This window comes from Bos taurus, chromosome 17 (assembly GCF_002263795.3).
Source record: "Bos taurus isolate L1 Dominette 01449 registration number 42190680 breed Hereford chromosome 17, ARS-UCD2.0, whole genome shotgun sequence".
NCBI lineage: Eukaryota > Metazoa > Chordata > Mammalia > Artiodactyla > Bovidae > Bos > Bos taurus.
Window position 1 is genome coordinate 64,267,993 of NC_037344.1, and position 17,613 is coordinate 64,285,605.

Below are 17,613 nucleotides of genomic sequence, written 5' to 3' on the forward strand. Positions count from 1 at the left end.
AGCATATGGAATTACATGCTTTCTGTCCCAAGCCTGGTCAGAATTCATTTTGCAAAATGCATTTCCTGTTGAGTCATTGAAGTCCCACTTCCTAATTGTTTCTGTGCTGACTTCGTGCTTTGATTAAATCAGTGCTTGTTTTCTGTTCAAAATTTCTGTCCTGCTTTACATTCAAATAGCCAAGTTCAATGTGGAGCTGTTTTACTGATCATAAACCGTTGAATAAAAACAGGGGAAAGCAAACAGATAACACTGGAGGGTAGCAGACACCCACACTCCAGGAGAGGGGCCGCAGGCCAGAGTCTGTTCTGTCCGGAGGAGAGAAGCCTGGTCTGGGTGAGGGGTGAGAAGGAGCAAAGTCGACCCCCCTTGCCTTCCCATGCTGGTTCACATCTGCCTCAAAACCCGCTGACTGATGGAGCATTCAGGGGAAATTAGGTGGTTTCTTAAGCCATCAGAAGGCGGGTTTATGGATAATCCCATAATTCACGACTTGCCTACGGTCCTCAGACTGGCACCCTTTTTGTCCTGATTCTTTGCAGGACAACAGCCGAGCTGAACCTTAACCACTCCTAATCCAGACTCTGCCTCCGCTAAGCAATTGAAAACACACAGTTGTTTGTCTCCTCCTTAAAAACCCCCAACAAAGGAAAATTCTACTTCTCACTTGTTCCACTGTTGAGCATGATTTTTTCCACTGGCAAGTTCTAAATTTGTTATGAACTAGTCGCATAAACTCTTTTATGGTAGAAGATTTACTTAATACAGAAGAAAATAATTGTTTTAATCTTTAACCTTTTCAAAAGCTTAAATGTTACTTAATATCTGGTTTTAACAGCTTTATTGAGATTTAATTTACATGTAGCTCACCCATTTAAAGTGTACAATTCAGTGGTCTTTAGTATATTCACAGATATGTGCCACTTATCACCACAGACAATTTTAGAATGTTTCCACCACCTCAGAAAGAAACCCCATGTTCTGAGCTGTTGCACATGCACACATACACCCCCAGCACTAAGCAACCACTAATGTACTTTCTGCCTGGGGAGTTCCGTGGACAGAGGGGCCTGGTGGGCTGCTGTCCATGGGGTTGCACAGAGTCAGACACGACTGAAGCAATTTAGTAATATACTTTCTGCCTGTATAGATTTTCCTTTCTGGACATCTCATATGCATGAATCCTACAGTATGTGGGTTGTCATCACTGGCTTCTTTTATTTAGCCTGACATGGTCAAGCTTCCTCCACACTGTAGCATCTGTCAGTGCGTGCGTGCTCAGTTGTGTCCGACTCTGCAATCCCATGGACTGAAAAGCCTGGCAGGTTCCTCTGTCCATGGCATTTTTCCAGGCAAAAATACTGGAGTGAATTGCCATTTCCTCCTCCAGGGAATCTTCCCCACCCAGGGATCAAACCTGCATCGACAGGCGAATTCTTTACCACTGAACCCGCAGGGAAGCCCAGTGTGTCAGAACTTCATCCTTTCTTTGGTCATATATTCCTTTGTGTTTCACATTTCTTGTATTCATTTGTCAGTTGCTGGACATTTGGTTGTTTCCACCTTTTGGCTATGATGAATAATAATAGGTTTATGGTGCAAAACATATATTTTCCTTTCTCTTGGGTAGATACCTAGAAGTGGAATTGCTGGGTCATAGAGTAACTTTGTGCTTAATCTTTTGGTGAATTTCTAAACTGTTGCCCAAAGCAGCTGCACTATTTTTCATTCTAGCCAGCAGTGTATGAGGGCTCTGAATTCTCTACATCCTCCCCAGTACTTGCTGGTATATGTCCTTTTATTCCAGACTTGTAGTGGGTGTGAAGTGACGTGTTACTGTGCTTTTGATTTGTGTTTCCCTGGTGGCTCATAATGTTGAGCAGCTCTTCATGTGCCTTTTTGCCATCTGTATATCTTCCTTGAAGAAATACCTAGATTTCTTGCTCATTTAAAAAATGGGATTATTTTTCTTTTCTTATTGTGTTCTTTTGGAGCAGGCAATGGCACCCCACTCCAGTACTCTTGCCTGGAAAATCCCATGGGTGGAGGAGCCTGGTGGGCTGCAATCCATGGGGTCGCTGAGGGTCGGACACGACTGAGCGACTTCACTTTCACTTTTCACTTTCATGCATTGGAGAAGGAAATGGCAACCCACACCAGTGTTCTTGCCTGGAGAATCCCAGGGACGGGGGAGCCTGGTGGGCTGCCGTCTCTGGGGTCGCACAGAGTCGGACACAACTGACGTGACTTAGCAGCAGCAGCATTGTGTTCTTTATATGGTCTAGATAAAAGTTGTTTTTCAGATATATGACATAAATTATTTTCTCTCATTCTGTGGGTTGTCTTGTCCCTTTCTTGATAGTATCCTTTGAAACACAAAAGTTTTTAATTTTGATGAAGTCCAATTAAGGTTTTTCTTTTGTGAGAACATTTCTTCAGTACATGTTACAAAACTATTAGGTATCTTTTTATTTTCCCAATGTAGAATTATAGAAAATATGATGTTTGAAAAACTATGCTGCCGCCCAAGAACCTTTGGTGGATAGAGTTTGCTTTCCCCTCAAGACCATGGGCTCACCTAGGGGTTTTCACCCCAGTGCTGCTTTTCGTGGGTGCTTGCTTCAGTCATTTTGTATTTTTCTTTCTATTTTTTGGTATGCTTCTAACTGGAGAGTTTTTAGCTTAACAGTGAATGTAAAATAAAATCTCCACTAATAGTAAATAAAAGCCAGAGAGGTCTAACATTTTTAGAGCTTATGGATGTTTTGCTCTTTGTTATCCTACTCCATTTGAAGAACAGCTGTTCGTGTTTCACCACATTCTGCCTTTCATCCAGAGACCACCGTGCGTTCTCTTTACTCACAGCGAGGCTTCCCACAGGATGCTCACAGTAAATGTGATAACAAAAGCCGACCTCTTTCATGTGGATCACCTTTCTTCCTCTTCCAACAGGTATGGCAGATCCCAGAAAACGGACTCACCCTTTCCCTGACTGAGCCCGTGGTCATCTTAGAAGGCCACTCAAAGAGAGTTGGCATCGTAGCCTGGCACCCGACGGCCCGCAACGTGCTTCTCAGCGCAGGTAGGAGCTGAGCGGCCTCTGCTTTCCCCTCCCCGTCACTCCCCACGGCCCCGTGTGGAGGGAGCAACAGATACGTTCAACTGTGCTGGCGGCTGTGAAATCAGAAGAACCCAGAGTGGGGTGCAGGTGTCCCCCAACCTGTGTGTGCACTCGCGCGCCCGTGTGTGTGTGTCTGTTAAGGCCGCTTGGGCAGATCCAGTGGAAGTGTGGACTTCTTGTCTAGAAGCAGGACGGACACGCGCTCCCTTAGCACGTCTAGCGCTTTGTGGCTCTGGTGAATCTCAGCAGTCAACGGTTCCTGCGGGGGCTCCCACAGCCCTCGGTTGTAGTTACTCCTGCTGTGCTAGAAGGAGCCCGAGTAGGAGTCAGCAGCTCTGGCATTGCTGCCGATGTTGGGGTGATCTTGTTAGTTAAATGGGGCTCGCATAGCCCTCAGTTGTAGTTACTCCTGCTGTGCTAGAAGGAGCCCGAGTAGGAGTCAGGAGCTCTGGTATTGCTGCTGATGTTGGGGTGATCTTGTTAGTTAAATATGCCCTCTCCTTTTAAAAATACTTCCATGTTTCTCCTTGTAGTCCGTGTATATTACAGAGAATATATATAAACAAAAAGGAGAAAATAAAAATCACTTATAACCCCATCACCCAGAGGAAACATCATTATTACCCCATTTTGATGTTTCCAGAAGATATTTCTGTGTGCATAAATGATTTTACATACAAAGAAGGTTCAGACTCTTTCACGTGACCTGCTTTCTGCACTTGCTGGTACACTGTGGTCCTTTTCATACATACTGTGTGATATTTTTAATGACTCCATTAATAGTCCATTGTCTGGATACCTCTGTTTATTTAGTTAGTCCTCTGTTTTTGGACATGGAGGTGGTTTCTGCTTTTTCACTGTTGAACAGCACTGCAGTGAATCTTGTGACCAAGTCCTAGTTGTTCCCTACTGCTTTCCCACTTGTATAGTTTCCAAGTTTCATCTTAAAGAAATCTTCTTCTTTGTTCAAAAATGTGAGCGTTTATCTACTATCATAGAAGCAATACAAAGGACAGGAAGGAGCTTTGTTGGGTGATGGAAATGTTCTAGATCTCGCCTGTGATAGTAGCTAGATGAGTATATATGTCTGTCAAAACTTAACCAGTGTATACTTAAAATGAGTGCCTTGTATGCAAACTGTACCTTAAAAAAATTGGCTTATTAAAAATGCAGTGTTAATGTTAGTGGTAGAACTTTAAAGTCTTTCACTTTACTAGTAAAAAAGAGGGGAGAAGTCCAGTTTTTAACTAGAAATGAAAGGTATTTATAATATAGTGAGTTAATTTAAAAATCTAATGCCTGGTGCCTATTGAAACCAAGAACTACTTAAAAAAAAAAAAAAGGTTCTGTTTTTTAAAATCACAATTGACTATAACTGGAAAGCCTTCCAGTGTTTAACTCAGAACCTCAGTCTGATAAGGAGAGAAAACAATTCCAAAGGTGGAATTCCATCATGGAAAATACCCTACTGCCTGCCTCATCGAGGTCAGACCTAGGCTATCGTCGGCAGACCAAGCCCAGTCTCCCTTGTACAGGCTGAGGAGAATGGTTGATTGCAGCGTTGTGCATATTTTAAGACTATGTGATCCATCCACAGTGGCTGGAGTCACTTATTTGCCTGTGATGAAGGAGGAAGAGGACAGGTCAAGTCTCCATCCCAGAATTTAGTTCCAACTCTTCATACTGTTGTGCAGCTTTTTCACCCATTTCCTACTTCTAAAGAAATGGGAATAGCAGACCACCTGACCTGCCTCTTGAGAAACCTGTATGCAAGTCAGGAAGCAACAGTTAGAACTGGACATGGAACACGACTGGTTCCAAATAGGAAAAGGAGTACGTCAAGGCTGTATATTGTCACCCTGCTTATTTAACTTATGTGCAGAGTACATCATGAGAAACACTGGGCTGGAGGAAGCACAAGCTGGAATCAAGATTGCCGGGAGAAATATCAGTAACCTCAGATATGCAGATGATACCACGCTTATGGCAGAAAGTGAAGAAGAACTAAAGAGCCTCTTGATGAAAGTGAAAGAGGAGAGTGAAAAAGTTGGCTTAAAGCTCAACATTCAGAAAACTAGGATCATGGCATCCGGTCCCATCTCTTCATGGCAAATAGATGGGGAAACAGTGAAAACAGTGGCTGACTTCATTTTTGGGGGCTTCAAAATCACTGCAGATGGCGATTGCAGCCATGAAATTAAAAGACACTTACTCCTTGGAAGGAAAATTATGACCACTCTAGACAGCATATTAAAAAGCAGAGACATTACTTTGTCAAAAAGGTCCATCTAGTCAAGACTATGGTTTTTCCAGTAGTCATGTATGGATGTGAGAGTTGGACTATAAAGAAAGCTGAGCACCAAAGAATTGATGCTTTTGAACTGTGGTGTTGGAGAAGACTCTTGAGAGTCCCTTGGATGGCAAGGAGATCCAACCAGTCCGTCCTAAAGGAGATCAGTCCTGGGTGTTCATTGGAAGGACTGATGTTGAAGCTGAAACTCCAATATTTTGGCCCCCTGATGCGAAGAGCTGACTCATTTGAAAAGACCCTGATGCTGGGAAAGATTGAGGGCAGGAGCAGAAGGTGATGACAGAGGATGAGATGGTTGGATGGCATCACCAACTCAATGGACATGAGTTTGGGTAGACTCCGGGAGTTGGTGATGGACAGGGAGGCCTGGCGTGCTGCACTTCATGGGGTTGCCAAGAGTCGGACACAACTGAGTGAATTGACTGAACCCTTAGGTAACTTAGCTGTCCTGGTTATTAGTAGCTAATTTTTGTAAGTGTTTGCAGAATTGGCTTATTGACAGGAGTTTCTCCTTCAGGATGTCCATCCTTTATGTTGCTTCCTCCTTGTGCTAATGTCCTGGAAGCAGCAAATGGTGCCTCTTGGGGCTTCGGGGACAGGGGGCTGACCATGGAGGGAAGGTGGGTTGATGAGCTGAGGGGCTGTGGCTCAGTTGACCTGTGGCCTCTTCGGGGATCAGGTTCTGAATTTACGTGCCTATTTGATGGCAGTTTGTGCTTCTCAAACCAGGCCAGTCTTGGCCTATTTTTCTCTCCTTTTTGAAAATAAAAATCTGCTATGAGGAGATGGCTGGGCATTTCCGTTCACTTATTGTAATTTATATGCTTTGGTCCAAGACCATGTCTTATAGCACCATTGATTGCAGTAACCTCCTATCCAGTCTTTGTCTTGAGCCTCCTAAACCGTTATTTAAACCCTTTATTTTTAGTTTCTCCGGAAAAGAAAGAAGTTGTATTCGTTCTGATGCATGTTTTACTAGAAAAGGAAACTTACAGTCACTCAGGGTCCACCAGCCCAGTTAACTCTATTTAAAAAAAAAAGAGGATTCCATTTTCCTGCAGTTCTTTGTTTTTGTTTGCTTGGTATTCTTGTTTGTTTCACATGAACTCAGACTTAACAAGTGTATTTTTCCTTTACCATGTTTCTTTTACACAAATCTGTTTTTTCTTTGGTCATTTCAGGTTTTGACTCCTGACAAGTGGGGCTTCTTATAATTAGCATCTTCATTTCAATACATATGTGTGTTTATCCTCCCTGTGCTTATGATTTTCACAGATGTGTTGTTGTGCAGGCGTTTCTCATCCCTGAGGGTGTGGTTGTGCTTGCTTGCAGGCTGTGATAATGCCATCATCATCTGGAACGTGGGGACGGGGGAAGCCCTGATAAACTTGGACGACATGCATTCAGACATGATTTACAATGTCAGCTGGAACCGGAACGGCAGTCTGATCTGCACAGCCTCCAAAGACAAGAAAGTGAGAGTAATCGATCCGAGGAAACAGGAGATTGTTGCTGTAAGTATTCTTAGGGCAACAGCCCCTGTATTTGTAGTGCTCCAGTGGGTGAGAGCTTTCTGCTTTTTAACACAGACCAGAGAGTCTGGGCTGCCAGTGCATGGGCCCTTGCTGTATACAGAGACCCAACTGTGAATCAGAAAGGGCTTGTCCGGGCTTCTGTCTCCCAGGCGCCCTTCTCTTCAGAGCTGTGCATGTGCAGCTTTTACCCAAGCCTTCCTGGTAAGACTTCCCTGGTGGCTCAGATGGTAGAGCGTCTGCCTACAATGTGGGAGACCTGGGTTCAGTCCCTGGGTCGGGAAGATCTCCTGGAGAAGGAAATGGCAACCCACTCCAGAATTCTTGCCTGGAAAATTCCATGGGTGGAGGAGCCTCGTAGGCTGCAGTCCATGGGGTCACAAGGAGTCGGACACGACTGAGCGACTTCACTTTCTTTCTTTCACTTTCTCCCTCTCAGTTGGCAACCATTTCTCACAGAGAGACGATTGAGAATTTGCAAGGCTAGGGCTTCCCTGGTGACTCAGTGGTGAAGAATCCACCTGCCAACGCAGGAGACACGGGCTCAATCCCGGATCTGGGAAGAGCCCACATGCTATGGGTCAGCTAAGCCCATTCACGACAACTGTGGAGCCCGTGCTCTAGAGCCCGAGACCGCAGTGCTGAAGCCCAGGCACCCACGAGCCCATGCTCCTCCACAAGGGAAGCCGCCGCAGTGAGAAGCCTGCGCAGCGCACCTAGAGAGCAGCCTCCACTCCCCACAGCCAGAGAAGGCCCGCACGCAACAACAAAGACCTAGCACGGCCCAAAATAATAAGTAATAAGTAAATAAAGTGAAAAGAAATTAAGTTGAAGATACAGTATCACCCTTAAAAAAACAGACTTGGCAAGTCTAGATCAGCTAACCCACAGAGTTTTAACTGCATGCTGGCCTGGGACTGCAGGTAGCTCAGTGGATTCCCTCCCCTGCTCCTCAGTTGGTTGGTAAAGGGCCTGATGATGCCGAGCGTTCTTCCCACAGCGCAGCATCCTCGGTCCTGCCCTCTGAGCCAGGCCTCCACAAAATCACACATTACGACAGAGATGGACAGTCAGGCCTTCAGTCACTTCTCCCCTACTCTGTGCCCCATCACAGCCCTGTTCTGAGAAGGTAGCTCTTGCCCAGCATTGCTTTTTATGAGTCAGGCGACAGGCGTGGCTGGTGCTTATCAAGGCCCTGTGCGTGTGGTTTCTCCACTAGAACCTTCCATAGGGCAGAGCTGGTGGGCTCCCATTGAACAGATGAGGCCAAGGAAGGGGTTAACCAGACTCAACTTCCTGTCCCATGAAATTGCTGGACGCCATAGTGTATATCCACCTTTAGGTTATTATCATACTTTTGAGAAACAAATGTTTGGCAGAACCCTTTCACGTGTTTTTACAGAGGCTGGACTGGAGTTGGTGGCAGGGGCTGGTGGAAGGGCTGAGCCTTTCAGTCCAGGCCTGGCGTGCTTGCTCGCCAGCCGAGGGGCCTCAGCCAGCTCCCTCGGTGCCTCTGTTTCCTCCTCCTTTAGGGAGGGGAGGTGGTCAGTACTGACGTGCACGTGTGCACACACAGGTGCGCACACACAGTCACAACCTTTGATGTGAGTGGCATGTGGGGTGTAGCTGGGTTCACTGAGCCCCCGCCCTCCCTCACTTTTCCTTCCTGCAGTCTGTGTGTAAAGTGCCTCTTTGCTTTCTCACCCAGGAGAAGGAGAAAGCACACGAAGGAGCCCGACCCATGAGAGCCATCTTCCTGGCTGATGGCAATGTCTTCACCACTGGCTTCAGTCGCATGAGCGAGCGGCAGCTGGCTCTCTGGAACCCGGTATGTACCATCGCGGCCCTGCTACCGCTTCGCAGCCTCGAGCTCTCCCTTTTCTGAGCGCGCCTTGAGATGGGTCAGTAGATGATAGGGTTCTTGGTGTCATATGCTGAACTCCCGCTTGTCTTAAATTGGATGTGACGTTCTCCTCCTCACTGGAGACTCACTGCTGAGTGTATTTTAAAAGTACATTCTTGATGCTCCAAGGAGTCCATGTTTACTGTTGTTTTTCGAAAGAATGCATGAAGAATCCAGGGTTTTAGACTTGGGAAATAGGTTCTAAACTTAGTTAAAATGTTTCCTAAAGAATGTGATCAAACGTCTAAATCAAAATAGTCATGCTTGGGAAAGTGTTCATGGCAGCACAAGTGGGAAGAGAGTACTGAACTGCATGTGTGGTCTGACCCCGCTGCGTGTGCTTGTGTGCCGGAGGGGAGCAGCCAAAGCAGTCGTCGCCCCACACCGGACCGTGGGATTATGGTGTATGCGATGACTTTTCCTGTACCTTTTGGCTTTCTAAAGAATATGAGTTTTTTTTTTTTAACTAGAAAAAAGTGCTTTAAAAAGAAAGTAGTCACAGAAGAGATGGACTCTCTCATCTCTCATGGGATCACACTGATGGGCGCAGTAATTATGCAGTCAAGTCAACACACTTCAGTGAGCTGGATCTCATATGGTATTCTCATTAGTAATTACACATATGAATATTACATGTGTGTTCTTTAAACTTTCATTATTATAGGGAAATGGCTAACTTAGAGATGAAAGAATGTACCATCTTATGAAAATTCATCTTTTAAAATGTGTGTATGTACGTGTGTTTGTGTGTGTATACATATATGTGAGTGTGTATATATATATACTTCCAGAAAAATATGGAGGAACCAATTGCTCTTCATGAAATGGACACTAGCAATGGGGTTTTGCTACCTTTCTACGACCCCGACACCAGTATCATTTACTTATGTGGCAAGGTAAGCAGTAATTTTCCTGTTTGATCTTAAATTTAATCCTGTAAGAAGAAAAGTTTATCCTTCAAAGCTTTAGTAGATGGGCAGTTGTATAGAGCGCTTTGTAGATGCGCGCTTTTGATGGCCTCAGAGACTCTCCAGAGGGTTCTCACTCCTGGAGTTCTGTGTTAAGAGCCAGGCCTTGGATTATGTAGCCCGACTCAAGTGTCAGAGGTGACAGTCATTACAGGAAGACCCCACACGAAACTCAGAACCCCTTTCTGCTGCCTGATGATCTCTGCCTGACTAAAGTGTTGGTAGCTGTATCTTCATTACTGTTACATCATTTTAGAAAGTGGTGACCTCAGCATCCCTTCTTTTTTTGTAGGCTCAATAATCATGTAGAATTTTTGTAGTTGAAGTAATTGAATTAATAAAAATAAATCTGTTGATGTGTTCCCTTCCCCAAACCTGTCAGATAGTCCCTCACTGGGTGAAGCTGGGGGTGTCTTATTATTACGTCTGGTTCACAACTGATGGAGTGAGCTGCAGACCTGCTTGACATTTTTATAGGTCAGTTAGAAACTGACATCTTGTCTGTTTCCTTGAAAGTTGTATTTGCGATGTTAACAGCAGCCATAGACCTCATCGTCAGCCAGATGTTACTAGCATTGGGTGGAAAGTTATTGTGAGTATGTAAAAGCAGTGTGTGCTTAGCTTGTCTTCATTGCTTTAGATAGTTATGTCATTGAAACAGATGGAGATCATGGGAAAGGAGAGGAGGGTGGAGTACTGCCCAGCTCTTTATCTCTTCTTCCACAGACCTCTTCTCTCCCCTCTGCCAGGCAGGACTGCCTTCATTCTCAGTTTCATGTAACTGCATGATAGTTGTTTATACTCAGGCTAGTGTACTCAGGTCTTCAAAAAACTCTGGACCATCTACGCAAAATGATCACAGAACCTGACAGATTGCAGTGAGATAGCATTCCAATCTGAAGTTAAAGGGTGCTCGCTGAAACTAATGTTTCTTCAGTAGAGAAATCTTACTTCTTCTCCTGTTGTCTGGTGTTAGTGCCCTCAGACCTGTGCCATGAAGGAATGTTAAAATCATTCCTTTGGGCGATGAACCTTTCCTCCCCGACTCTGCCTCGGTGTCAGACACAGCACAGGACAGTCAGAGCCCTCAAGAAGAGGCCGTTTCGAGGGCATGCTAGCCTTGCACGAGCGAGGGTTTGCCCTGCCAGAAAGTGAAACCATCTGAGGCCAAGCCTCCTACGGGGAGGAAGAGGTCAGCGCTGTAGTGGAGTCCCAACCAGCACTGAGTTCAGGGAGGAGTGAGACGCCCACCTAAGCCAGGTGTTTTGGCTCACGTCTCCTGTTTCTTGTAGGGCGACAGCAGTATCCGCTACTTCGAGATCACGGACGAATCCCCTTATGTCCACTACCTCAACACATTCAGCAGCAAGGAGCCTCAGAGGGGGATGGGCTACATGCCTAAGAGGGGACTCGATGTCAACAAATGTGAGATTGCCAGGTAAAAGAATCGGTATTGGAGAGCATTTAGAAGGCTTACACCATCTGTGTTCTGGGAGAGCTTGTGATTGTGCTGTGCCCAGTCTTTCTGCCTGTGTGTGTGCAGTAGAATCTTAGAAATAGTGTCTCATTTCCTTCTTAGAAACATGGGATTTGAGAGCAAGAAGGAACCATTCAAAATCATTTAATCCAACTGTGCCCTCCCCGTCCTCCAGATTATAAACTTGAAATACAGCAGTTAAGTGGCTTTGCTGGGGTGACTCACACCCTGATTTAGTGAAATCTTTGTCTCTTGTCTTGAGGCTGCAGCTGCGGCCAGTGTCCCTTGGCAGGCAACCAGGGAGCCTGTCCCCAGGATGGAACTGAGGGATGGTTTTCCTGCCCTGTGAGGGGACCTGCCAGGTTCCTAACTGGCTCATGGACCTCATGGATCTGAAACTAGACAAGCAGAGATCCATAGTGGGCATTAGGTTAGTTGGCTTAGGAAGCTCATCTATGTTGTGTAACATCTGCTTCTCTCTACTACTCTGTGGAGTTTTTAAAAATGCATATTCCATGATGCTAGTGACTTTCCTAAGGGGCAGGCTTTTTTTCTCAGTACCAACCGACTGCTGGCCATTTTGAACAACAGAATAACTAGCACAACATTATCAGACATATGATCATACCACACATCTTTATAACACTGCATTTACATGGACATTTTTCTAAGTGTGCTAAGCTGGTCACACAGATAACTGACACATCTTTAAAAATAAAAGAAATTTTTATGAGCCCATTTTTATATAATCACTGCACAGTTGTTTTTTTTTAAAAAATATTTCAACTATACTACTTAAATACTTCAATTATAGCTAGAATAATGAAGCTGTCACAAATACTTCTAAATTGCAGTTTTATTAAAGTAATCAAAATGTGGTTCAAGGACTTCCCCAGTGGTTAAAACTCTGTGCTTCCACTGCAGGAGCCACGAGTTCGATCCCTGGCCAGGGAAGCAGGCGTGCTGTCCAGGGCAGCCAGAAGCAAAACGTGGTTCAAAACAGACTGAATCTGAACTTTAAATTTACATTCAGGATTTGGGAATGGGTTTACTCTACTGTCATCTAAAAGTTTGAAGAGACCATAGTCAGCCCTTGGAATTTGCACGTTCTGAATCTGTGGATTAAAAATACTGAGGGGAAAAAGTTCCAGAGAGTTGCAGAAAGCAAAACTCGAATCTGCGGCATGTGGGACACGATTTACACCCAGCGTTTACGTAACCCTAGGTGTCGTAAGTCATCTAGAATGATTTAGACTGTAAAGTGATGTGCCATTTTGTATAAAGGACTTGAGAGCGTCCTTGGATTCCCATGTTTTGGGGCGTCCTGGACCCATCCCCCGTGGATACCGAGGAGCGACCGTTTAAGTGGGTCAGTCAGGACGCCTCCTGTTTACTGTTTCTGGGGTGTTGGTTGCGTGTGGGGCACTGTGTTAACCACACGGCCCAGGTCCCCTTTCCACATGGTGAGGTGGGTGCTGGTGTACCCCCTTCATGAATGAGGAGCTCAAGGCCGGCTGAGATGGACACAAGCCCCGGGCTGGGAGTGGAGCTGGCCATCCAGCTCAGGCCTGTCTTCCTACTACTGAGCTGACTGCACAGGTTTGGGGCTTGGTGTTCCTACTCTTCTCACGCTCTGAATAATTCCAGATTTTTCTTGAGTGTTACCCCTGATGTGGTTTGCTCAGATGCCAACATTTAATTCCTAGGATTGTTTTCATTTCCTTTTTAAAAACCCTGTTTATACCTACGAATGTTCAACCACTTCATGTTGGCGGAAGACCTGGCATCCAGGTCGTGGAGACTCTCAGAGTGGTGGGTGTTCGTTGTCTTCTGGCTGTCAACCTGGTAGTTTTCTCACAGGCGGTTCCTCATTGGTGATGTTAACCATTTCCTCACAGCTCGTCAGCCCCCGATAAGTGGCACTTGACTGTCACCGTAGCGCACGGCCTCTGCTCCTAGTTCACGGCCCTGTCCGCCGTTCCCCGGCATAGCTCCTCCCACTTCCCTTTCCTCCTCTGTGGATGGGAACACTGAGTTCTCCCTGCTCACCAGGATTTGTCAGATGAGGCGATGGGCAAACGCAGCATGTACAAGAATGCTTACTAAGCCTGTTACTTGGCCTGTTTCACTTCATACAACTTTGCCTTTATCTCTCTTTTGAAGATTCTTCAAACTTCACGAGAGAAAGTGTGAGCCTATTATCATGACTGTCCCCAGAAAGGTAAGTGCCCAGTTGTCTAGGTGATCTGTGTTTAAAAAGAATTTTAAGCATTCCACACCTTTCTTCCTCACCTGTGAGTTTCTCTTCTGTGTGTCATGTAGTCTGACCTTTTCCAAGATGACCTGTACCCCGACACGGCAGGGCCTGAGGCGGCCCTGGAGGCAGAAGAGTGGTTCGAGGGGAAGAATGCCGATCCACTCCTCATCTCTCTGAAGGACGGATACATCCCTGGAAAAAACAGGGACCTCAAGGTGGTCAAGAAGAACATTCTGGACAGCAAGCCCACAGCAAACAAGAAGTGCGACCTGATCAGCATCCCCAAGAAGACCGCAGATGCGGCCAGTGGGGTAAGGACCGCCCGGCCTGGGGGAGTGGGCTGTCCGGGCCTGGTCCTTCCAGAGGCGCCTGCCAGCCCTGGGCCTCTGCAAGTACTGTCCCCACCGGGCAGGCAGGGTTCAGCTGTGATAACAGGCACTATCTGTAGGAACTACCTTGACCACATGGCATTTATGGGTTTGATTCTTTTAGTTCTTTTTTTATGATGACTGGAATAGAAGTCAGCCTGTTACTGTTGCTGGGGACAGGAGGTCCCAGAAGGAAGGTCCCTGAAGGAAGGAGTGGTGAGAGAGTGTAGGAGTTGCTGGGTGTTCAAGTGATGGAGTGAGTGGGACTTAGAGGCTGAGATGACCCTGGGTATCTTAGCAAGAGTCATGTCAGGGAGCAGAGGCTGGCAGTGAAGACCCGTGTGGCCCTGGGGAGGGCAGGGGCAAGCCAGGGAGGGGAGGGAGTGGGGCGTCAGCAGGCTGTGGAAGGGAGTTCTGGGGGCCAGGAGGGCCGGGCGTTGTCGATGACGAGAGGAGTGGCAAGCAGAGGACAGGTGCCCTCAGGCTGTGGCCAAGGAGGCTGCTTGAGGCACCGTGACTTTGGAGACAGCAGGGTTTCCTCCCGAAGAATCGGCTCCACGAGGGAGAAACTCAGGCTCTTAGAGGAGCCACAGGGCAGGGGATGTCATTCCCAGGAAGGACCTTCCGCAGGAGCTGATGGGTGCTCGGCAGCCTCTAGAAGGTCACCCTCACCCTGGCCCCATAGAGGGTGTTCCTGCTTGAGGAGGGTAACGGGGCTGTCTAGAATGTGGGGCAGCCTTGCAGGGTTCAGTCTCTTCTGACAGCTTAACTGTATCCCAAGAGTCCATCCAGGCAGGTGCACAGGTGAGGGGCCGGGAGCCATGATGCACAGTTGCTTTGCTGTGGGGTCAGGGGAACTGGCCAGCGCTCATTGCGTTCCTACGAGGCCCAGCCTGCGACCTGCTACTTCCAAGTAGAACATCCCGTTTACGCCCCATACGTGCTACCTGTGTTGGACTTCGCTGCCTTTAGTCACCCTCTCCCCTCCCCCCTTTTTTGTTTCCTTAGCAAAATGAAGCCAAGTTGGATGAGATTTTAAAAGAGATCAAATCTATAAAAGACACAATCTGCAATCAAGACGAGCGTATTTCCAAGTTAGAACAGCAGATGGCGAAGATAGCAGCTTGAAGGTCCACCCCACCCCCCAGATGGGAGCAGGAAGGCGTGGTCCCGGGGAGGGCGAAGGGAGGCACTGCCTTTGGAGACATTCCATTTCAGATCTGTCGACCAGCGACAGGCCACGTTCCAGTAAGAACTCAATTCGTCTCCCAAATTTGCAGAAACAAAATGTGATTTAAAAGCTGAGCTTTTTACCAGAAAACTTTTTTTGATGTTTTAAGTGTTATGTGACTTGTGAACTTCTAAAAGACAAAAGTGCTACTTTGAGAATCCCAGATATTCTGAATTTTAGAAACCCAACCAATTCTGATTCAGTGTCCTGCCCAAGCACCTTTTTTTTCCTTTCTTTCTATTTTTTTTTTTTTTTTACAAACAGGGACCAATGCCACATTGCTTTTTATATTTCTTTTTTTTTTAATGTTGCCAAAACCAAAAGTAGCTTTTTTTTTTTCTTTATATTTTGCTACTTTGCAGTATTTGTGTGTGGGTTTTTTTTTTTTTCCTTTAATTTGAAAGGGACAGCACTGTGTATGTTTATAAACTAAATGAAGATAAGATATTATTTTGTATAAACATTCATCTGAGAACAGAGCCGTAGCCACACGGTGCTGACTTCTCTGCAGCACAAACCTGGTCATCTTAATGACTGTACAAAAGGAAGACTTGAAAGATCACGTGGATTCGTATTCCCACCCTTCCCCTCCCATTGAGTCTTCTGATCCAAAAAAAAAAAAAAGGCTCATATTGAATCATTTTCTTTCTCTTTTCTAGAAATTGGGTGGTTGTACCAGAATGGAATTTTGCTTCTTGGTTATCCTGTGCTTCAGATGATTATAATCTAACCTAAACTAGCATGTGTTTCTGCGGTTTTGTTACACACATAGAATCTATGGCCTTCATCCCTTTTGATGTCATATTTCAGGTTTTGGTCAATACTTGACAAGGGTGTCCAGGACAAGGAGCCACACATGCTGTGGAGTGTTCCTTCTTGTCAATTTCAGCAGCTTACCCAAGGTTAGACGGGACACAGACTAGGGAGCCCAGAGGGGAGTGTTCGCCCTGCGTGTCGCCTTGTGTGATCCTCTGCTTTCCCGCTTGTCCTGTGCTGGACAGCTTACCACCCCCACCCCGCCGCCAGCATCCCTGAAGCTCCTGCCCTTCCTTTCTCCCTTCTTCTGTATGTAGCTCTCCCTCTCAGGGCTTCCCTCCTCTTGCGTTTCGGTCCTAACTGCATTCTGCTGAGCTGCGGCCAGAGGGTGCTGTTGAATACCGAGACTGAGAAGGGCCAAGAAGGAAGCAGACATCTGCTGTAGCTTTGATGGTGTCGCTTGTCCTTGTGCGCCCTCTACATAAACTCACCCACGCCCCCTGCAGCGGCTCCAAGGCTGCATCCAAACCCAGAGGCTGCCTAGTCCTGGGCCAGACACTGAGCTTCCAGGCCTGCCCCGCTCCTGGGTTAGCAGGAACCCCTCTCCATTTCCATTTTCTCAGAGCGCATGCCTGAGAAAAAAAAGGTGTAAGGAGCCCTTTTAGAAGAGCTGAGCGATGGAATAGGAATTGTGTCATGCCTTTGGGACCACGGTGGGGACGCTTGCATGTGTGCCTGTGGGCGTGGGGCTGGGACGGGACTGGCTGGAATAATTTGTGAGCAGGGGGCCAGGCTGAGGCAGAGTGTGGTGTCGGTGGGTTGGGCCACGTGTGCAAGCTGTCCATGTGTCCACGTAGAAAAGGTACCATGTTCTTAGCCAACCCTGGGATTGCTGTCTCCACAGTTTCAGGGTATTTGAATGTTTGGTGTGGTTTTGTGTGTACGTGTGTGCTTTAAATACTCAAGTGGATAATGAGATATAAAGAAAACAATAATTACAGTGGTTTATATTCAAGCCTGTATGTGTTTCTTTATCAACACAATCTGCTGAAGACCTTCATTATTAAGATTCAGAAATGTTCTAAGGTTCTGATACCCAATTAATTAAGTGAGCAAAATTGTTGTTGGTGGTGAAACACCATAGGGAATATGGCTTGGAGACATAAGGAGGCAGGAGCCAGTTATTCTGACCTGAATGTGTAGCTTATGGCTTATTTAATGAACGGATTCCCCACCAGGCTCAGAGTTGGTGTTTGACGCTCTGTGGGTTATTTTTCTTGTTTTGTCTTTTTTCTTTTTTTAAATCCGAGCTATCCGAGAGAAGACCCAGTGAATTACTCCTAGATCGGCTCTTATAGAGCAGCCATCGTATTCTGTCGAAACACTTGCTTCCATTTTAAAAGATAAAAGAAAAAAAATTGATTACAAAACGGTGTCCGTGTTTATTTCACACGTCCGCTGTCTTTGAGGCAGTGAGTGCCTTGCTGCCTGACACAGTGTCTCTGACTCAGCGGAACCACCCCCCACCCCCACCCCCCCGCCTTTTTTGGAGGGTAAGTATGGGGCATGTGTGAGTGGGCCCCCTGGCTCTGGAGGTGGAGTGGGGTTCAGAACCCATCTCCAGCCTTCCCCAGGGGTGGATCTGGGGCAGACTGCCTAGTCTTGCTGAGCCCCTTGTGGTGAAGGAGG

General features: G+C 46.4%; 1 protein-coding gene across 3 annotated transcripts in view; it reads left to right on the plus strand.

The window, feature by feature from the left end:
• CORO1C (coronin 1C) overlaps positions 1-17,354 on the plus strand; it is a 76,620-nt gene extending 59,266 nt beyond the window's left edge. For 2 of the 3 annotated variants that reach the window (XM_059875988.1, XM_059875989.1), the window contains exons 4-11: positions 2,953-3,082; positions 6,765-6,946; positions 8,673-8,792; positions 9,659-9,763; positions 11,128-11,273; positions 13,476-13,533; positions 13,635-13,880; positions 14,946-17,354. In XM_059875988.1, coding sequence (XP_059731971.1) covers positions 2,953-3,082; positions 6,765-6,946; positions 8,673-8,792; positions 9,659-9,763; positions 11,128-11,273; positions 13,476-13,533; positions 13,635-13,880; positions 14,946-15,065 — 1,107 coding nt within the window. In that variant the 3' untranslated portion in view covers positions 15,066-17,354. 3 annotated transcript variants of the gene reach the window in all.
• Positions 17,355-17,613: the final 259 nt, after the last annotated feature.